The following is a 23,248-nucleotide window of genomic DNA, read 5'->3' as shown; positions in this document are numbered from 1 at the left end:
AACCAGCACAAAGTGAACCAACTCTATGATTTTATCACACTATTTAAACACCTATTAGCCAAGGTCAATATATTTATCAAGTAATATTACAGTAAGGGTGAGTTTTAATACATACATATTTCTACACTGAGTGTTAAATGCTGATAGTGCTGCTCGCTGTGTGAAGCCTTTCTAAGCTATGAAACTGAGCCTTTATCTAGACCCTTGTGAAGTTTAATACATAGAACCGCTACCACACGTGAATTATGATATTTTCCTCATTCCCCGTATGAAAGCTGCGTTTCTTTTGCACCTCATAAAACCAAAGCTCATAAAACCGAATTACGCTGTTACTTTGCTCACCCTGCAGTGTTTCCAGTCCCCTCTAATGTTCTTTTTATTTAACTTGCTGAAAGTGGCTGGGTCACGTATGTTTTATGTTTTTAAGGTAATATTTCGTAGTAATTTATTGTAAAGCTTTGTCTGGAAATGTATGTAAAGAAACACATAACTGCTCAGCAAACATTTCAACTTGGATTACCCAGTGAAAATCATTTCTAAAAAAAAAGAAAGAAAGAAAGAAGGCAAGTTGTTTAATTAATTTTTTTTTTTCATGACATACTTTTTTGTTGTCTAATAAGATTAGAAAGAACATGTTTGAATCCAAAATGGTAAAAAGAGTTACGATCTGTTGAGGAAAATATTCTTCTGTTACAAACTGTTGCTTTCCAGATGTTATTTTTACATGTGATGCACATCTCATTTTAGAGTGAAGCTATTTTATTTATGCCAGAATAAAGGGTGAATTTGATAAAAACTGGACTATCTTCTCATGACACAGTGCTAATGTTCCTCCTGCTTGTTTTCGATACAGCAGTGCGTAAATAGTGACTGATTTTCTGCTCTCCCGAGTAAAAGGACTGAGACACTGCTGGTGTTTCTGTGGAGGCCGATGTAAGAAGTAAGCATGTGAAGATGTGCCTGCGGTAGCCTCATGTACAGCCCACACTTCATGTTCGCTATTTGCAGATGGCCTCCTTAACGCCTCTCTCAAATTTTAATATCAGACAAAGATAACCAGAATAAATGAAAAATGCAGTTTTTAAATGATCATTTCATTTATTAAGGGGAAAAAAGCCTAACCTACTTGTGTGGGAAAAGTAAGTGTGTCATAAACCTCATAACTGGTTGTGCCACATTGGCAGCAAGAACTGCAATCCAGCGTTTCTGATCCCTGTCAATAAACCTTTGACATCACTGCAGAGGAATTTTGGCCCTGTCCTCTTCACTCACATCGGAGGGTTTTCCATCTGAACGGCCTTTTTAACACCATACCAAAGCATCTTAATCTGATTTAAGTCCAGAGTTTGACTCTGGACTTAAATCTTCAGGTCTTGAACTGATGGTCGGACATCCTCCTTCAGAGCAGAATTCATTATTCCATCAGTTACAGTAAGTCGTCCTGAAGCAGCAAAGCAGCCCCATCACACTACCACCACCATGTTTGACTGTTGCTGTGATGTTCTTTGTTTGAAACGCTGTTGGTTTTATGTCAGATGTAACAGAACTCAATTGTTCCAGAATCATCGAGATGTTTTTGGTAAATGTGAGACGAGCCTTTGTGATCTTTTTAGTCAGCAGTGGTTTTCTCCTTGAACTCTCCCATGGACGCCATTTTTGTCCAGTCTCTGTCTTATTGTTGAATGTGTGACACAAGTGAGGCCTGCAGTTCTTTCAATGTTGTTCTGGTTCTTATGTGACCTCCTTGAATAATTTTGGAAGGTCGGTCACTGCTGGGAAGGTTCACCACTGTTCCAAGTCTTCTCCATGTGTGGATAATGTTTCTCACTGTGTTTCACTGGACACCCAAAACCTTAGAAATGGTTTTGTAACCTGTTCCAGAGTGATAGATGTCACTGACTTTGTTTCTTTAAATTGTGGTCGGTGGGTCAGACAGGTTCTGTTTAAGTGATTTCTAACTTAAGCAGGTCTGACAGTAATCAGGCCTGAGTGTGTTTAGTGAGACTGAACTCAGTTTTGGTTAATCACAATTAAATTCAAGATTTTTCCACAGGGCCAGATAGGTTTAAATACATTTTTTTCCCTTAAGAAATGAAAACATAATTTGAAAGCTGCATTTTGTGTTTACTCGGGGTACCTTTGTTTAATATTACATTTGTCTGATGATCTGAAACATGTAATTGTGACAAATATGCACAAAAAACAGGAGGAAATCAGAAATGAGGAATGGGAAATACTTTTTCACAGCACAGTATGTTAAGAATGGTTGTTTGGCCTTTCCTATGTAAAGATCTGAACACTCATCACATATGTGCACAAATATGAACATAATCATTAAATGTAAGCACTTAGAAGATCGATGGGCATGAAAATAGGGAAAAATGTAAATTAAAATAACTGGATTTAACTATTACTGTAGCAATCAATTGACAATTACACCTTGTACTTAAACATACCTTAAACTGAACTTGTTTGGTGGCACTAGAGGAAAGGCATGTTTTATCATCGGCTGTGTGCATGAGTAATGATGTCTGCACACTCCTGCGTACAGGAAAAAAACAAGTGACTCACTTAAAGCAGCATTTTGGGCTCCTGTTACAGGTTTTAAAGCAGCATGATAGCTGTGTCAGATTACCTGTGAATAAAAAGATTAGTAAGGCACCGATAATATTTAAATAACAAAGATATTTGGTTTTGACCTTTGAAACAGTCACATGTTGGTTCTGTTTGTTTTGGTTGGGCTGAGGTAAAGCAGAGGTGAAGAGAAGTTTGTCATTCAGAAACCATAACCAGCCAAAAAAAAGAAGGTGTCTTTATCTGTTGTTTACTCAGTGTTTCAGATATTATATATTATCCATTTTTATAGCTTTGCACCGTGACGTTTCACAGCCACTCCTGTCTTTTATCGTCTCTAAGGGATCAGAGCTTTTTTCTCCTTCCCAGAACCCTTCACCTTATTTCACTTTTATTTCTAGCACATTGCACAAGCTTCATATTGTAAGGTACATATGAGAAAGAAACCTCAATAATCAGCAGCACTTGGTGATAGCAGGGAGTAAGAACTCCTTTTTAACAGAACAGAGTTCTGAGAGATCACCAACAAAAAACTCAGGACAAAGCACTCAGGAGAGAGTCGGCTAAAGTTAACGACCTGCAGTAAAGGAGTGGAGGAAAATATCTCAGTGCATCATGGGAAGTCAGCCTGAGTGTAAGACAGCACAGCCAGGGGATGGTTCAAGGTCAGTAATGTTGCTGTGAATGAGTCACTGCTATAGCCAAGCCCAGAGATTCGACTTTACTGTAAGTCCTCCCTGCTGTTGCTCTGATCTCTCTCTTCTCATTGGGAAAGAGAAAAGAAAGAGAAAGGCTCTGGATTAAACCTCCCCTCCATTAAACAGAAGAAATCATCGTCTTCATCACGTTTCCATGTCATTAAAATATATTTAAAGGGAAGAGAAGAGAATAATAATGTTCAAGTAGTGGTACTGATCAGTGTGGTGCTATGCTTAGGAGATACAGTAATGCGCAAAATTCTTGAACCATCCCTCATTTCTTTATATGTTGCAAGGAAAATGGGAAATAAGTGCAGGATTTCTTGAAATGTGCAAACATACATGTAAATACAGTATATGGGTCAAAAAAAAAAGTTTGTACAATTCTACTGAGCTTGAAAGTCAATATTTGGTATGCTGACCTTTATTTTTCAGCAAAGTCTGAGCTTCAAAGCTCTTCTTTGGATGTTTCTGCTTTTTGTTCTGTTCTCTGTCAATATGATCCCACACTGCTCCAATAATGTTGAGGTCCGGGCTCTGGGGAGGCCAGTCCAAGTGTCCTGATGTGTGTGAGTAGAGGACACCTAAATGCAGACTGAAATTACTGGTAGGTCAAATGAAAAACAACCGAGGAAACAGTCCAAAAGAAAAACATGTATGAAAAAGTGGCAAAATCCAAGGAGTCACGAAAAACCACAAGAGCGGGAAACCAGATACAAAAATAGCTAAGAATATCATGGGGAGGAAAACCAAACGTGCTGACAAAGAATAAGTAACAGAAAAGAATAACAGAAAATATTAAAGTCCATAATTTAAAAACAGGCAAATGACAAGAACTGTGACACAGCGTCATTGTCATGCTGGAAAATGAAGCTGTGACCAATCAGATTCTGTCCAGATGGTTTTTCATGGTGGGTCAAATTCTAATGGGACTTTTCTGAGTTCATAATTCATCCGTTTTGGAAAAGATCTCCAACACCACTGACTGAAATGCAGCTCAAACCATGACAGAGCCTCCACCTTGTTTTACAGATGGCTGTAGACACCCACTGTTGTGACTCAAGACCTTTGCTGCATATTTACACTTCTAAAAGACTCATTTAGCAAACATTTTTACTCTGAATTGTTCTCATTTAAACAGCTGAACTGAAACACTTCAGCACAAACCTTTATGAATTTCCCAGTATGTATAAATCTGCAAGTCATCCTAAATAAGACAGGACATTTCAAAAATAACAAAAAAGCCCCAACAAAGAGCTGTGAAGTGATCTGAAAGGACATAAAGACTAAAACGACTTGACCAGTAACAGCGGCTACATCTAAACATTTATTCTGTCAGTCATTTACAGCTTCGCAATCATGACCAGAAGCTGTATCCAGGTTACTGGTGCACGATGAGGAAGTGCTGCAGGGTACCTGTGAATGAAAAAAGCCTTCCTGTTTGGCAGTTTTAGTCTGGTTTTCTTTCTCTGAAGGCGACTTGGGAGGTGTTCCACGAAAGCACCACTCAGGTACGTAACAAAACCAAGAGTTTCTCTTTAAACGCTGCAGTTTTTTAATGGATTTCAATGACCTGATGTCTTCAAAACTTGCTTTCATCACATGCTGTGTATAATAGATATGAGGAACAAGTGTCGGTAACATGAGTGAGGGTAATTTGCAGGGCTGAATGTTCATTTCATCAATACTGAGAGAAAATGGTGTGTGTTTTCTTTCTTTTCCATCATGTAGAAAGTTCCTTTAGTTTTAGTTTAATATTACAAAAAGCGAGATACACATAATGTCTGTGGTGTTGTATTTAAAGCCTTTAAGCATTATCTAAAACTCTTTTAGTTGTTAGAAGAGAAACAGAAACACAGTTAATTCCTTTAAAAAGTGGAAGCTAAACAAAGAAATTATAGCAGTTTAGTTGGTGTCAGAAACCAGACAGAGATGACATAGGTCATTATGTACATTTGACTGTGTGTTTAGCTTCATTGTCAAATTCATTTATGGAAGTCAAACAACTCTGTGAATAATCATAAAACAGCACCTGGACACTGTAAAGCTGTTTCTCACCATGTATGCTCATAAGACTGCATATTTGCATACGTTAACAGTGGGCTTAAATGGGGCCCAGTGAAATTCAAAGGTACTTATCGGTGTCTGTAGTTTATAAATTAACTAAAGTTACCAAAAGAACAGCTATGATTTTATGTATCTACAGCAGATGAACAGTATCTAAAAGTGACGTCTTTAGAAACAGGAAAAACTGTCCTAGTGGATCGATGGCTGTCAAGAAGCCATTCTTAGAAAGAGAAGAAAGACAGAAAAGGCTGAGCTATGCCAAATTAAAATTACAATGGCATCTACAAAACATGGTGGAGGCTCTTTAATGGTTTGAGCTGCATTTCAGTGGTGTTGGAGATCTAGTTAATGATGCGACAATGATCGCGGACACACTGCTAATGCAGTAAAATCATACCTGGATAGACAAAAAACACAGTGGAGCACTATCAGTCATGGATCGGCCTCCCTGAGTCCGGACCTCAACATTATTGAAGCAGTGTGGGATCATGTTGACAGAGAACAGAACAAAAGGCAGAAACATCCAAAGAAGAGCTTTGAATGTCCTTCAAGAAGCCTGGAGAACTATTCCTGAAGACGACTTAAAGACATGACAAGAAAGCTGCCTAAGAGAGACAGACTGTCCTGAAGAATAAAGGTGGTCACACCAAATACTGACTTTTAAGCTTGTTAGAATTGTACAAACTCTGTTTTTAATTTATATACTGTATTTACAAGCATTCATGGGCATGTTTCGGTAAATCTCTGTGTCCATTTCCCATTTTTCTAACAACATATGTCCAGGCAATTTAACACTTCAGGAAATCTTTCTTAAAATAAAAGTGAAGGATACAAAACTAACAGTCTAATATATTAAGATAACTTTGAAGAATTTTCACATAGAGATACTAAATAAAAATACCTACAGGCTACTTAAAAAGCAAGTACATATGGTATTTATAGGAAGTATGTCTGCACTGAGATGGTGAAGAGGAAGACAGTCCAATTGAAATGCTGCCCTGTAGTCTTTGTTGATGGTGCTTTGTTGCTGCTCACTAACAGCTGTGTCTGTGTTTCTTTCCTCTCAGAGGGAGCTGCAGGTGCTTGTTTAGGAGGTAACCCAGGAGACGAAGGAGGGAAAAAACTGACGACTTGTGAGACGAGAACAGAACAACAGCAAGACTGTGCTGGAGCACAGAAGAGTAAAACATGACAGAGGTGACATCGCCCACCTTCCACCTGTGTTCGGTCTCCTGTTGACACCTTCAGTAGGATCAGGAAATCCACTGCTATGACCTACCTGGCTCACACAGGCCACGCCCAGTTTGGTGCTCTCGGGCTGGCCTGTTTGGGATGGATGCTCACTGGCGTGGCTCTTGGACTGATCCAGTGGAGGGTGTGGCAGGTATCGGACAGGGCGGTGATCACCTCCGGTGTGGCATGGGTTGGACTCTGGAGGGTCTGCTTCGCCAGCCACACCGTGGTGAGCGAGGGCTTCAAGGTTATGTACTGCAGGTACATCATGCTCACCGATTCCTTCACACCACCTGAAATTGCTGCAGGTCAGGTCCTCATGCTCCTGTCTCTGCTGGTGGGGGTTTGTGGGAACGCTAGTGGTGTTTACTCCATGAGGATCGTCTACTTTGGGATAGGTAAGAGCTCTACGGTCCGCCGCGGCTTCATCCTCACGGGAGTGCTGTGCCTCCTCGCTGCTGCGATATCGCTCGTGCCTCTCCTCTGGAATCTGAGCGCTGTGGTGACCAATCAGACCATCGAGTTCCCGCCCGAGTTTAAACTCCCCCCAGCACCTGAATCTCAGCACGTGGGAGGCGGCATTGGTGTCGGGATGGCGGGATCGGTCCTGATGATTGTCTCTGGGATTATTTTCTGCACATATCGATTACCAGAGAGGCCTTTGAGAGAGCAGGTGCACCAGGAAAATGACACCCGGGGGGAAGATAACCCCACATTTGAGTTTCAGGAACACTTGTGAGGAGTTTGTGTGTGATAAAATGGACAAAAAAAAAAAAGGTTTTTGCACAGACTTTACACTCGTTTCTTCCTTTTAACTCCTCAAATGTTTACAGTGACTCATCTAGTTTTATAATCTCAAGGAGGATGACTCATCTGCTGACAGCAAACACCCATAACGCCCTCACCTTCATATGCCTGAGAAGCAGGAAAATGAAGATAACATGTTTCTTACAAAACAGACAACTCTTTAACTTATGGTTTAAAATTGGAGCCAAAAAATCCCCCTTATAGACAAAAGCTGTTAAGCTACTTTAAAAACTGCATTGATGCGTTAATAATGCTCATCTGCTAAATAGCTGAATGTAAATGTTACACAGTGTGCTGAATAAATTATTGTGTGCTGAAATTATTTTATTACACTTCCTTTTCAGATTACGTCACATTTTCAATGTTTTATTGCACCTCGACTGAAGTAAATGTGAAAGTGAGAATACTGTGACGGGGGTCTGTGTGTACAGCGATACCTTTAATCTGCAGATTTCTGAAAACAGCTCATCAATAAATTAAACACAAACATGAGTCACAAGAAAGGCACTAAGTGTCCCATCTGTAAGCTGTGCTGTGGATGAATGTGGTTGTTTTGTCTCAAACGGGAAACTTCCCACCACTGCTCTTCAAAGGTCTAAAACAGTTTGCTATTTAACCCTCTTAATATTTTATTCTTGACTGTAAATACAAATGATTTTTACTGGTTTCCTTCTGCTCAGTCAGTATCTGACCTTTTCTACTTCCCTTCATGCTTTAGTCATGTAAGCTTTTGTTCCTAATTTTATTCTTAAAACAAAGAACATTGGTACAGTACATGGTAAATTACAACAATAAACAATATAAAATGTTTTTAAAAAATTGGGAAGTGATAAAGTACATGATAAAATGCAATATTTTTTTATAAATAATAAATAAGTAAAAAACTAAAATAGAAAACTATAAAAAAAAATGAAATGCAAAAATATTAAAAAAAATATGGCATACTATTTTAAATATTTTTACTAAAGATATAAAGAAAATGGCAATTATAAAAATTTAAAGCAGAAAATAAAATTTAAAAATTCCTAAAATTAAAAAGTCTAAAAACAAAATGCTAAAATACAATAAATACAAATATCATGTAAGCATGATGCAAAATGCAAACTATTTTAAAAGTGTAAATTATAAATATAAAAGAAAATTTAAAAAAAATATCCAAGTTTACAAAACTCACAATTATTTTAAAAAAGGTGTTCATACAACCGAAAATTCTAAACTAAAAACTATATCTTTTAATTATAAAATGTAAAAGTATAAAAATAAAATTCAAGCGTATAAATAAAAATATTAAATTTTAACCTCATTATTACAATGAAATATAAAAATAAGAAAAATGCAAAATGACTTATTATTTGTGGTAAGTTTTACATTAAATTTGATATTAAACACATTTGTTTTCATCAGTTTGTGCAGCTACACTTTCTGGACAAAAGTATTGAGATTCACCTATTTGGTATTAAGAACTGTTGCCATAAAATCAAGCACCCAGTCACACAGCCTATTTGTGACATAATGGGTTTCCTAATGGGCTCGCTCAATTTGTGTCTGGCTCTTAAAGGATGTAGTGAGTTCAGTGATCCACTGCTCAGTATGAACATCTGGAACAGGACAAATATTATACGAAAAGCATAACACGACCACTTTAAATAATTGGACTACAACAAGTGCATAAAGCAGGCACACACGCACGCACACACACAAACATGCAACACACCAAAGTTTTGTTTTTAAATATTTTATTCAAAAAAAGCCAAAAGCTCATCTCCAGAATTTCAAACCATCTGTATCAATGTTCCTCGAGTGGCGGACAGTCCCTTCACCTCACCGAGATCGGCGTTATGGCTCAAATAACAGCCCTGTACGTCTGGGTGGAGTTTGGGTGGAGCAGATATATCACCAATGCACAAAAAGGACAAATTTCAAACAGCTGGCCAGGTTGAGAAAATCTTATCTACCTATTTTTTTTTATTTTTTTTTATTTTTATGCACACACCTCTGGGAAATGACAGCCACTGATCATTACTTTATTTAACGTTGTTTTTCCTACTATGAACTCTGAGGTGCTGCTTTAACCTGATTTAAATGTGAGCCAGAGCTCTGGGGCTGCATTTACCTTCTGGAGGAACTTCATACAGTACACAGATTAAGAGTTTCACTCCAAAACCAGGAAAGCAAAGCTTTAAAAACACGCGCCGACACCACAGAAGAAGACCTTTCTTTGCACAAAACTGCCAGAGGACTTCAAAAATCTCTGTGACTGTCAGCGATTGAAACGTGTCTATAACAGGTTTATATTTTCATACATAATTACAGAATGAAACCCTCAAACATATTAAAATAAAGACACTGGAGATATACATGGCATATCATTCACACACACTAATACTGAATACAACATATACACGTAAAGAGCAAGTCCTTTAAAAATGGGTTCAAATCTGAAGTAGTTTCATTTCAGGTTGGTTATTATCATCTTACAATATGGTGCAGTTTAAGAAACATGGCACACGGAGGATGATCAACATAAACTCTTATGTTGTCCACTTCTTATGATGGACTGTCCACTAATCCAGCTGTTTATGAGCCCTGAATGTCACACAAAACATGTGGAATGAAACGTCTAACCTGTTTCTTTTCTCCCCAAACATGAAAATGAAAGCTTAAAAGGAAGAGTTCATCCAGAAATCCCTGACTATCACCACGCTTACACCGGGCATCGGCAGGTGAGCTCACTTTTAATCTCAGCTACAATTGAAAAGGACAAATATTTAATGGCTCTACCGCAGCTCAAGCAAGCCTGACGAAAAGATGGCTGACCCAGCCTCATTAATTTGCATGTACTGGACATAAAATATAAATCATTTTAATACAAGGGGTGCTACGAAAGTATAGAGCCACAAACGGGAGGTCTGTACAGCTGTCAAATTAATCCAGAATTATGGCTTCTAATAAACATGACGACCAGGATCAAAAGAATGTAAAAGAAATTCTTTTTAAGCAACCACCTGTTTCTCCAAAATAGGGTTTTTGTGGGTTTCTCAGGTGCTTCACACGTACAGAATCATCCAACAGATGCTGAACATCATGTCTGTTTTCCATACAGTGAAAGATCCCCAAAACATGTGGCCTGCTTCATAAGCCTCATAATTTCCCTTTAAAGGTGGTTAATTTAAATTATTGTGTTTAAAATTACCCAAAAGCTCCCTCAGAATGTAAAGAAACAAGTCCTGCGTGTTGTGTTTATGAGATGTCAACTCAGGCTGAACTAGGGCTGAGCTGTACTTTGACGTTATACCAGTTTCTACCACAATATGGGTGCAGTGAGTCAGTGTGGCCTTTGTTTAGTCAGACAAATTATTAAGAAAACATTTTTCTTAACAAACAGAGAAAGCCCCTGAGGAAATGGTGATAGGACTAAAAAGAAATAAAACGCTGCCCCCTGGTGATGAAAACCAAATTCTGCATTTTTTGAATTTGACTGTTTTAACAAAAAAAATAGATAAGATCTGTCTTAAAAGTTAAACAAATAGATGAGATACTGTATTAAATGATCATGATTATAATTTAATCATAACTTGAGCTGTTGTGAGTGACAGCAACCAGATGTGGGTCGCATGTTAATGCCAGGTGTTAATACAGCATATCTGTTTCAGCTTCCTAACCAAACTGAGGATATGGTACTCCACCCCATCGACCAAATACGGCCACTTCTGGCTCAAAAAGAAAAACATAACAGCAGATGAAATGTTGAAACTTCAAAAAACAGGTGATCGCATGGTGGCTACAACCCCAATATTTAGTTTCCTTTCCAATATAACCCAAATAAACTGCTTGTGTATGAACTGTGTAGTGTACAAATATAAAGGATATAGGCAAATTTTTTACTCCAAAGATCCATGTTTACTGGATTATAGAAGGCAAATAGCAGAAGACCTCAAATCGGGCATTTTCAGCACGATCAGAAACAAACCGACCTGCTAAACTTGACAGCTTGCTCCAACCTTTTATTGTCAGGAGGAGTTATATTTAATCTATCTTGGTAAAGAGGTGGGGCACATTCAAAAGAAGAAGATCAACTCAAACTTTCAAACTATCAAATCCCATACCGTCATCGGCCCAGAACAAAAAACAGCGGGTACTCAAAATAGAGATTAACAAGGAAACCTGAAACTCGAGGGTTGAACTGAAACAGAGCAAACCTTTTTATTCTGGGTGAACTAATCCTTTTACTGCAGCTGCTTATTATAGGATCATTTATTTCTTCTGAAATAACTACATGGATGATTAAAAACAGGCAGGAAAAAGAACGTTTTTCTTGGTAAATGTGGGCTGAATTCATCCCTGCACTTCAGAGAACCGGTGGTCCATGTCCTCGGCCTGTTCGCCTGCCTGCCCACACACACATGGAAGCCCTAATTGAGTCCGTTTTGATCCAGATGGTTTGAAACTGAACAAAAATACATACATACATACAAAATAAAATACAAAATAAGTAAAAGAGGAGGAAGAAATAAAAGGATTTAGAAATGTGGGAGGTTTAATTGTTCCAAAGTCCGCCAGTCTGTTCTTGATACACCTCGATGACGTCCTCGTCCTCCATTCCCAGCTGGCATTAACACACAGCACAGAGACACGTTTTAGTACAACAGTAATTCACTTCCTGTTATTTGCAGCTCACCAAATCCTGCCTCACATCCAACCCCAACCCCTTCGTCACTACGTCCATGAACCCTCACCCTGAGACTCGCCCCACCCACTCCTTTGATTTAGATGATAGACCCCAGGTATTTAAACTCATCTACCTTCACTTTTCCACTTGGCCCTTTCTCTAATTCACACACACATATTCTATCTTGCTTGTACTGATTTTAATCCCTCATCTCTCCAGAGCACACCTCCACCTGTCTGGGCTCTCTTCCACCTGCTCCCTACTCTCACTACAGGTCACAGTGTCATTTGCAAATAAACTGACCTCATCTGTCAACACGTCCATCAACCCTACAAACATGGTTCTCAGAGCTAATGCCTGATGTTATTCTACTTGATGTAATCTGTTATTGCAGTGGATAAATGCATAGCTGCATTAATACATCAGAATGTTTGACTAACATTAAAAAAAAAAAAAAATCATTCATACATGTGCTCAAAGTATTCATAATAAAGTTTAAGGGCCATGCAAACAAGTTTTACACAAGTTTCCAAGGGAAAAAACAAATAAAAACAAAAATAGGAAATAATGAGATGGATTTAAGATATGAGAGGAACCTGGAAAAAACTGGAGCGTTCACAGGGTTGCAAATTTAAACACTTTCCACAGTGTAACACAAAGTCAGTTAAACTTCAGGGATATCAGTGTGTCCAGTTAGACAGCAGAAACCACCCAGAATCCATTTCAGCCGCTTTAATTCAATTTAACTGTTTAGCAGACTGATTTCTCTCTAGTTTAGCTTTGTGTTAGTGTCCTTGTCACTGCTGCAGTGCTGGAGCCCTGCAGACCATTCAGAATGATCAGGTAGTCCAGCTCTTCCAGGACAAGACAAAACAGCTTGTTATGCCTTACAGCACATTTTCAAGAGTGGAGGAGATAATCAGGGGATGGGCTGTCACACAAGCAAAGGTCCAGCAGCAAGACAATCTCCAGCGAGCTGTTAGTGAGCATGTTTCTGACCAACAATCAGAAACAGACTTCATGAGGATGATATGAGGGCCATGCACTCACAGCGACAAACTGTATTTTATTTGCTGAAATATCTTGGTCGTTTGAGATTAACAGCACTTTATAGTTACTACTCCCTTTCCAGAAGGTGTCATTACACCAGGTACCCCCGCTTGTTTGATTTGGCAGAACTTTATGTTGGATGCCCTTCTTGACCCAATACGAAACAAAAGCATGAAATAACAAAAAGGAAATAAGGACGAGATAATCAGTGCATATACATATACATCACATATTGATAAAAACTGCAGTTTCTCTTATGGCCACTCAAGACTGACTAGTAAAAAAAAAGAAAGAAAAAGAAAGGAGGGACTCTGGATAAATGTGGGGAAGAGCTTAAGAGGACAGTAAAGCCTGAAGATGAAAGGTTACCTCTTTGGGAGTCTGGTTGTCTGCGATTCTCTGTCCTTCAAACAGAAACCTTAGCGTGCTCGCTGGGACGCCCTGGAGGGAAAACACAAACATACAGAGGTTGGTTTTTTTGTTTGTTTCTTTTTTTTAAAGTGACTTACTCCTGAGCTCTCAGCCCTCTGTGTGTGTGGCCTGCAGTCAAACTTGTGTCACTGAGTAACTGGGAGTGACTGATTTACCTGTCTCTGGCTGTATGACTCCTTCAGCTTCTTTAGATGTGTTGTCATTTTCACCTTAAAGTGGATTTCACTGCTGTCCTGTGGAGGCAAGCAAGGCAGTGATAAGAAACACAATCCCAGGAACTTTATTGTGTTTATGAACCGCCGCTTGCCTGACAATAACCTTCACTTTATATTGTGTCAAGTCAGATTCCACAGCGCAGGCGGACTGTAACACTTAATAACTTGACTCCGTGTCATACACTTCCTTTGTGCTTTTCATTGTAAAAGCGTTTCCTAGCTTGAATTCTGCTACAATGTCTCAAAGGTTTTAGAGGACTTGGTTCACTGGTGTGTCAAAGATAAGAGACTTTATTAATATTTCCCACTTCTAATTAATACAGTGTTAAATTTTTCATCTCTTTTTTCAGTTATTTCAGAAATCAAAATGTTTTGAGAGTCTGAAACAGTTTAAAATATTCCACAGCCCTCCCTCTCCCCAGCCACCTTCTCCAGTTTATCAGAGGGAACACCGAGGTGTTACCAGGTCAGTCGAGAGATAGAATCGTTTCAGCGACTCCTGGGTTTGGGCCTCCTCCTGGTAGGACATGACTGGAACATCTCCCCTGGCTTCTTTGGGCCAGGCACACACCTCTTGATGTTGTGCTGTTTCCACCACAGCCGGGTTGAAGCCACAATTGTGCAGTCGTGTTAGTTTTTACCACTGATAACCTCATTATATCAGTACAGAAGCTCAGAGAGTCACGTTGCAACAGTTTGGAAAGATGTCGTGTCTTTTATCTATGACAGATATTCCAAAATTACCCAAATAATCCTAAAAGCAGATGTTTCTGTTACAATTCATATTTATGTAGCACCAAATCACAACAACAGTCGTCTCAAGGCATTTTATATTGTAAGGTAAAGACCCTACAATAATACAGAGAAAAACCTCAACAATCAACAAGCACTTGGCGACAGTGGGAAGGAAAAACTCCCTTTTAACAGGAAGGAACAAATTCAATCTGAAGAAAAATCTGGTTCGTAACATATTTGACTTATTTTAATTTTGTGCAAAGACACCCAACCTATTCAGAATACTGAAACATCAGAAATCACAAGTCAACGCCTCAAGTCAAAGTTTAAAAACACAGACTTGCATACATTTTTCCATCCATTGGGCAGCAGTAGGGGAGGCATATTTGAACCATTCGTGGCAGGAAACATTTTTATGACTAAAAATATCACAACATCACATAGAAATGTACAGCACTCGCTCACTTGAAAGGTGATGTGCCAACGCTGCCTAACAGAGTCTGTGGAGAGATAGGAATAAAAACTATCTGAGTTTCCCTGAACCACTCGTGTAGTTAGCTTCTAAGCCCCTTGCAGTCATACTATTCTTACAAGCATCAGCTTGTATTCGTTTGTCTGGAAACTGGTTTAATTAAACACGCATATTAATCACCCACTATTGTCCTTTCCGTTTTTGGTGTGGCGTGGGATCTGGGTCATGACAGTGACAGTAATATTTATCTTTAACTTTGTCTATTGTGTCCTTTGATGAAATTGTTGCCGAGCATGACTTAGCCCGCAGCCAGTTCTTTAGATATTCACAACAGAGATTTTATTAGAACACAGCAAACCAGTCCTTGTCCATTCCAGGCGTATCAACACTCGAAGAAATGATGGTGAAGGGGCTTGACTTCTAAAGTGTATAATGAACTCGCCAGAAACGTCAGTAAAGAAGCTTGAGTCCTGGAGAGAGGACTTACAGGAGAACATCTCCATTGAAGAGTGTGAGAGGACTTGTGCCAAGGCACAATCACAAACAGTGAACACTCATTTAAATTTCTTGCAGTACAACTGGTTAAAGCATACTTGACGCTTTCTACAGTACCATCCCAGATGTTTGCATAAAATGTGACAAGGAAAAGTGAACGATTTTCCCATGTTTGTGGCAGTGTCCTGAAATTTGAAAAACACACCTGGCAGAACATCATGTTATTTAGCTCGTCATATTCCAGCCACAGAAATTCTTTTGTCCATGAAACCAAAAAAGCTGCGCTTTCTTTTTGCCTCATAGTCTGATTTGTCATAACTTTTCCGTTTTGCGGTAGGCTTTTCTTTGGCTGCCCCTTCTTCACCCTGACCTGTCTTATTTGGCTGAGCAGAACTAAAATAAAAGCGTAAATCCTGCTGCTTTTACACACGTACTTACATAACGCTCAGCGATTCTTTGTGCACTCAACCTCTCACATGTTTAAGCTTGCTGCGAGAGATTTCACTTGTTGTGTTTGAATAGTAACCTAATGAGTGATAAGACTATGTCAGAGGAATTGGTGCACAATTAATCGTCACTCACCAATCAGTGCTGCTGCTCTCTACACACCGTTCGCGCGATTGCAAAATGAAATTGAAAGCAAAAAGCAAGCGCAAATTCAGACGCGATTTCAATATGTCACATATTGACAGTGGCTCATCGATGCCAATGACATAATTACTCAGCTACATTGGCGAAAGAATGCAAAAGCATAGACATTTATTTTCCTTCCTATGAAAGCCCGACGGGCAGGGCTGAGTTAGATTTTGGTAGCCCGACTGGAAAAATCGCTAGCCCCGAGACGTCGGGCTAGCGATTTTGCGAGCCCTGGTTTAGCTAGTTGTTTTGTTATGTTTTAGTGGTTGTGTACAGGTGTTATGTTCGAAAATAAATAAAGACACTGTTGGGGAAAAAAAACCCACTTTGTCTTATTGTGCATTTTGTCTCATTTTGGCAAATACATTATACTCATAATACATTAAAGGCAAGGTGGAGGAAGTTTAAAACTATAGAAAAAGAATAATTCCATCATTATTTAAGATGTTCGATTTCACAGTTACTGTCATTATGGTGTACAGCATCAAGCCTAGCCCTTAAATAGACTGATCAGATCTCAGCAGCCTGAACACAAAGTTTTCAATATGCTGAAAGCTAAAAAACACACTTTTACAAACAGAGACAGAGTGTAAAAATATAGAGGAAATGTCTTTAGCCATTAGGGTCAAAGGACTGAGAAAGAAAGATGACTCACTGTGGTTGTTTATGTTGTAATCCATTAAGTGCCAATCATCCCTACATTATAGTTGTTAGAGCTAGTAGTGAAACTTAAAAAAAAATCCTAAAATAACTGAACATTGTCAGACAAAACTAAGCAGCAAAAAATAAAACGCACTATGGAAACCAATTGAAACTAGTTTCAAAGCAAAAAATACAAATGTGGAAAATTATGTGCTCACTGAGTGGCTAAACATTTTTGTTTGGAGGATTCATGGGATTTATCGAGCCTGGAAAAAATCTGAGCTAAAACAAACAGATGATTAGCTGCTGTAGGAAACTGTGTGGTTATTAAAATCCACTGTGAAAGAGAAGAGGATGACCTTCCTCAGGGTGAGTTAAACGCACCTATACGTGCAGCTCTTTCCACCCAGAAAAGATCACGGTTGACAGCAGAGATGCAAATCCAATGAAGTGAAACTACGAGGATACATATCCAAGCTTTCTTTGTGTTAGCCGGCTTGACAAAGCCTAAAAGCTCTTCCAGAGATAATGGGTGTCAAGGCACTTATCATCTTTCTCCATTAACTCAGGCTTTCTGCTTCACCCTCCTCGCATGTTAATATAAAAGGGACTGTTCATTGTGTCATTTCACGCTTCTTCCTCACAAAATGGATCAACTGAGCACCGTCCACTCCAATCAGAGACTTTATCACTGAGATCTTTTCCTTAATTAGTGAGTTCATGAGTTACTTTATGAATAAATATATCCATTTTCCCACCCAGTGTGCTTTAAGTCAGCTTATTAGCTACACATTAGAGCTGTGATACTCAAGACTGCTCAGTATGTTCACATCTGACTGTCTCCAGTAACATAATAAAGGAGGAAATCTCTGCTTTGTTGCCAGGCCAAAGTTAAATTATCTGTACTGATTGAACAAAACTTGGTGAGCAGCAACCTCCCAATATAACCGCTCAGTTTTCTAATCCATGCCATTAACTGCAAATCCACCAGTGTAGAGCAGATTTAGCAGCATTACGACCTAACAAAGACATCTACAGATTCTCTGCGTCTCCGACTGAATTCCTTTAAATTTCAGAATTAAAGCGACGCACAGTTTGCACGGCTGTAACCTTTTATGAAGGCTTCACAGAACAGAATAGCTTCTTTCTTGTCATTGAGAACATAGACCAGTTTGCACACATCAGAATGAAATTTAGGGGCATTTACTCACCATGAGACTGTAAGGTATAAAGCATTTAAAAAAAGAAGGATATTTACATGTAAGAATAGAGGAAAAATCTGTCTATATAAATATTCACAGTAAAAAAAAAAAACCAAACTGAATAGGATCTTAAAAATATACTGTGCAGCAATACAGCAGCCAAACAAAGCAGCGCACACTCACCATTCCAGACATACTGGACTGTCCTACATATATGGTCAATTTCAGAAGTTTGCCTCATGCATATATGGAGCAGGGGAGGGGTTACTGTGAGGGGTCATATCTGAAGGTGCATGGCAGACCGTCTTTGGTGGCTTTGTGGCCAGCATCTGTGACATTCAGTGGTCTTTTTTGTTTTGTTAATGCCACACAAAGCAAAACAAACAAAAACGACGATACTACACACTAACGGTTCACTACAAACACGCTAAATGTCTCAAATCTCTCAACTTGCCGTTTTCTTTTTCAGCACCATCACTCCCACAACTTCCTCAGCAACCAAATGCCATGTGTTACCATATAACTTTTTCAGGAAAGTCACGTTTTGTTTTGTTCTCATCTCAAGCACTTTCTGCGTGCAAGCGCTGACTATCTAAGAAAAAGCATAGCGTCAATTATTTATCACAGCTCTGGTTTTATCAACTCAAAGTCTGTTTTCCTCTTCAGAAACACAACACATAAACAGATTTCCCTGACGTTTGTGACATACAGTTGTATATCGTAGGGCTGCAACTAAAGGACTATTTTGGTAGATGACTGATCTACCAATTTTTCTTTGATTAGTCAGTTGGTCAACGGCTATTTTAATAACTTGGGCAAACCTCCTGTTCTAGGCTCCAGTACTTCACCTGCTCAAGCCTGCCCACCTGTGAATATCACCCTGCTGTCTTGTCCCACAGCAAATTAAAATAATGACCCAGGAAATATTTGTTCATATTAGGGCTGCCACAAACGATTATTTTGATAGTCGACTAGTCACCGATTATTTTTGCGATTAGTCGACTAATCAGATCATGCATCCACTGGACATAAAACATACAGCTTATTGCACCAGCATGCATCTGCTCTTATATAACTATCATTAGCTTACGGCTTTAAGTGTTTAAGGTATGTGCTAACTAAAAATAAAGACAAGATGATAGTTTATTACATTTTAATGAAATTTGCAGATTGTTTAGGTGAAGTTTAATAAACTCAGCCATCTGCTCCTTGCTATCTAAAATCTAACAGGACACCGGAGTATATTCTCGAGCATCTCACACTTCTGATGATCAGTTTTCTGCTTGACGTTTATTCAGCTGTGTAAAAACTATAACTTTAATCTGAGCCAAACAGATTCACTCAGGAACAAATAAAATACTAAAAAAGCCAAACAATAACATTTTTAAGTTATCTGAGTCACTTATATATGTTTAACCTGAGTAGCGAAAGACGGCGGAGGGTTTGAAAACGATTTGCCTGGAGTCCGGTGTTCTCACGGCTCTAGTGAGCCTTGAACCCCGGTTAGCTATCGAGCTAGTGGGTAACAAACGTCTCCGAAAACGTCGGAGTGCTTTTGAAAGTATGTGGTGTCTTGATAAACTGAACAGATATTTAAGGTTTACACAGCTACATTCTCGCCTGAAAATATGTTAAACGTTTATTTTGTGACCCAGAAAGAATAATAAGAGTAATATTAAAACTAACTAGCTGCCAGGTGGAAACTGAGCAGGGCCGCGCTATGAATTCTGGGATAGGCTGGGCCACGAAGCGACCCATCCTTCAAATCTGAGGAAAAGCAGGGCGCATTTATCGGCCGCATATGTCGGAGTCTTCGAATTTGTGTCGCTGTAACGTAATCGGCCTACAAATGCGGCCTCAGGAGGATGCGGTTCCTGAATTTGGACACAGCTACGATACCAGACACTGCTTCTTCTTCTTTGGGGTTTAACGGCAGCTGGCATCCTTGTACATGCAGTGCTGTCATCTTCTGTTTCAGTCCCTTATTACACTCTTAAATTCTACTACTTATTCTTGCGTCTTTCGGGATCTTACAAAGCTTCAAACAACGCGTCGACTATTAAATTAGTCGTCAACGATTTTGATAGTCGACGTAATCGTGACTAGTCGACTAATCGTGGCAGCCCTAGTTCATATACACAAGCTCATCTATACGTGCTCAATGTTAAACTGTTTGACTATATACATAATTAATTACTGATATGGTCAAAACCACAGATTAACTACCTAACGTTAGGTGGAAGCGGTTTACTATTCAGAATAAACACTAATATTAATGTGAGTCACTCGTTAAACACGCCAATGCCAAAAGATAATAAATAGCCAATAATAGCCGATAACCTCAATTTGCTGATAAATCAGTCAGGCTCTAAGTGTAAGTGAATAAAACAAAAAGTCATGCGTGTCAAACTTGCTTCGTAGTAAAGGAACCAACTTAAAGGATCACCACCTTTAAGATATTGCAGCATCAATCAAGATAAAGCCAAATATTATATTTTTGTTAAAAGAGCCACTAAGTAGATTTATGGTTGTGGATCTGTAGTTTCAGTTTATGTACACTTTATTTACTATTAAAGTATAAATATACACCCCAAGAATCCTACAAATGCAAATATGCAAATGTTTGGTCAATGTTTTTGATAACAAAACAAACTGGTTATGTCTGATAAGACAGTGTAAAGTGACAGCCTTTACTCTAACAGCCTCTAACTCTTCCCTGGAGCTGACTCTACAATGACACTGGTACAAAAAGAAAATGTAACAAAATAACACTAAAAAATATGTAAGAAAGCATCATTAATATCATCTAACATATACACACCTGACCAATCACTTTTAATTTGATGTACTCTCCGTCTTTTTTATCCCCTCCGTCTTGGCTGGATGGTTTTGTCTCCTAAAAATAAACAAACAAACCGTAAATAAACAAAACACCTCCAAGCACGACACACACACACTCATATATATAAATATTTATTTAATTCCAGCGCGGCTCGACACCCGAGTGTCACTGCTTTGGAAAACCATGTCACTCTGTTTTGTAACAGTTTCTGTTTCGTATTACTGCCATCAACCGTTGCTCCACAGCAGAACTTTAAACAAGAAACCAGAGCTAGCCGCTAGCTGCTAGCTGCTAAAAAAGCTGTGAATTCAGGCCCGAAGCTACACGAGCTAAGAGCTAGCATATTAGATAAGTCGATACGAGCCAGCGGGCATAAATAAACACCAAGCAGCCTTTTCCCGTTTTCTGCTGGTGACAAAACAACACAGAACCTTCGGAGCGCATTTCTTACCGTATCTGACATGCTTTTTCTCTGTGTGTGCCCAGGAAAATACACTGACAATAGATGAAGCGTTAGCTCACAGGCGCAGCTCCTGGTTGATGTTATTCGACAGCCGGAATTGACGCATGGGGTTGCGTCTTTCAAAAATAAGAGTCTCTCCAAAGTGAAGCACAGACATGATCGTTTAATTTTGAAAAATATAGTTGGGGTCGATAATCTTTACTCTCAAAAGAGCAAATTTTACCCTATTTTGTTTGTAAAAAACAAACAAACCCAAAACAACAACAAAAACACACTTGAGCCCTATAATAAAGCCTATTACATATAAATTACCCTGTATCCATGTTACTAATAGGTGTAAATGATTAAAATGTATTCCTATCTTCTTTATTACCAAATAAACTGAATAATTTTGGTACAAAATAACCAGTAATATGCTCTGCAGACCGCTTTGAGCCCTACTTGTGATTTTACAAATACAAAATTTTTTGACATAAGCTACTTTTACAACAGAATTTTTTTTTTTTAATTGCCAGTTTTGATGTAATTTTGACTGAAGTACAGATGTAGATAAACCTTGCTGGAAGTGAAAGAAGCCAAATTTGTCCACATACTTAGTTAGAATTGTTAGCTGAGAAGACCCAAGGCTTGAGAATTCAGCAAACAGGCTGCACATTTTTACAGTCATAGAATATAAAGGGTTCCTTACACTAGTGCTGAATAAAGTTCCAAAAATAAATATCCACTGATCACATTTATATAGTGTTTTTAAAGGAAGAGGAAGCCATTGGAGATGGGTAAAAAAAAAAAAAAAAAGCCACATGTAGCGTGGATTTGTGACCCTGAAACTGTAGCCTGTTGTTATGAGGCCAGGCTACGGTTTGTCTGTCCAAGAAGGCTGACCAAGATAAAGACAGCAAAGGTCCACATATTGGACAGCTGTATTATAACATATCACATGAAGAACTATATAAATGTATGTAACTTCATAAATGTGAATTTCCCCATAACAGGTTGTTTTTACAACAAGTGGCTCTGTGGTGTAGTGGTTAAAAAATTTGAGAGGGTGGAAACACAAACTCAGTCTCCAGTCAGTGTAGCTACTCAGGGTATGTGCTGGTCCCAAGCCTGGAAAAATGGGAGGGTTGTGTCAGTAAAGACATCTGGTGTGAACTCTGTGCCATGGCAACAACTTTTGCACATCTATCGGCTGTGGCACACCCTTGGGCACAGCCAAAAGTGTTGTTTCAAAAATCTTTTGATTATTCTAAATCTACAAATTGTTACAACACTGAGTGAAACCCCCAATATCAGACAGCCCCCTATGAGCAAGCACTCGGTGACAGTGAGGAGGAAGAACTCGCAGAATGAGGGAGGGTCGGCCATCTGCCCCGACTGGTCACCAAGGCAGACCATTTTACGATATAATATATGCATAATCTAATGTTTGACCATTAGAGTGTGATGTAAATCTTTGCTGATAGTAAATGCAAGTTTATGGGCACGGTAAACAATTAAACCCAATATTTATTTAAAAAGTATGGAAAAATATTTATAAAACATTTAAATGGAACATTCCTTTATTTGTAGTGTATTTTATGGACCCCTTTCCAGTGTACTGTTATAGCACAGAAAACCTTTTTTTTTTAAAACGGGCTAATAACATGGTGAATACGCAGCACAGCGTACAGATGTTTTATGTTTTTTAAAGAACAATGTTTATATTTTTATTGAATGAATGCTTGCAGTCTCTGTATTTGACTTTGGGTGTAACAATCCAAAGACCAAAACCATAAACCACAATCTAGATAACACTGGGTCTAAATGCAATAATAAACTTAGACAACATGAACAAAACTGACACTAAAATATAATTTAGAAACTGTTAGATGGAGAAATGTATTGTAAAGGGTCTTTTCCATATCATACTAGTTGTAGGCACATTGCAGAAAACATAGGGCTGTTTTTGTTTTTTACATTTTGGTAATGTCAGGATGTGACACACACACACACACACACACACACACACACACACAC

General features: G+C 38.7%; 3 protein-coding genes across 3 annotated transcripts in view; 2 read left to right on the top strand and 1 right to left on the bottom strand.

Moving 5' to 3' along the window:
* Positions 1-879: 879 nt before the first annotated feature.
* LOC120746076 (claudin-34-like) lies at positions 880-7,523 on the top strand. The gene is made up of 3 exons (XM_040051308.1): positions 880-890; positions 4,727-4,783; positions 6,407-7,523. Exon 3 carries the CDS (start codon positions 6,610-6,612, stop codon positions 7,309-7,311), a length of 702 nt encoding a protein of 233 aa, XP_039907242.1. The 5' UTR covers positions 880-890; positions 4,727-4,783; positions 6,407-6,609; the 3' UTR covers positions 7,312-7,523.
* The window catches only part of map3k2 (mitogen-activated protein kinase kinase kinase 2), a 43,614-nt gene continuing 25,092 nt past the window's right edge, over positions 4,727-23,248 (top strand). Inside the window, exon 1 of the mRNA XM_040051306.1 lies at positions 4,727-4,730. The gene's annotated coding sequence lies outside the window, so the exon portion shown is untranslated. The remainder of the gene's footprint in view (positions 4,731-23,248) is intronic.
* On the bottom strand, positions 9,099-21,352 carry sumo1 (small ubiquitin like modifier 1). Its single transcript, XM_040051310.1, has 5 exons — positions 21,221-21,352; positions 20,749-20,823; positions 13,686-13,763; positions 13,468-13,539; positions 9,099-11,985 (listed from the first exon to the last, which is right to left on the bottom strand). The coding sequence occupies exons 1-5, from the start codon at positions 21,230-21,232 to the stop codon at positions 11,917-11,919; spliced, it is 306 nt and encodes a 101-aa protein (XP_039907244.1). The 5' UTR covers positions 21,233-21,352; the 3' UTR covers positions 9,099-11,916.

The sequence above is a fragment of the Simochromis diagramma genome, unplaced genomic scaffold (genome assembly GCF_900408965.1).
Source record: "Simochromis diagramma unplaced genomic scaffold, fSimDia1.1 OVJJ01000107.1, whole genome shotgun sequence".
Taxonomy (NCBI): Eukaryota; Metazoa; Chordata; class Actinopteri; order Cichliformes; family Cichlidae; genus Simochromis; species Simochromis diagramma.
The sequence above is the reverse complement of the archived record's forward strand: the minus strand, read 5'-3'. Positions and strand labels throughout refer to the sequence as shown.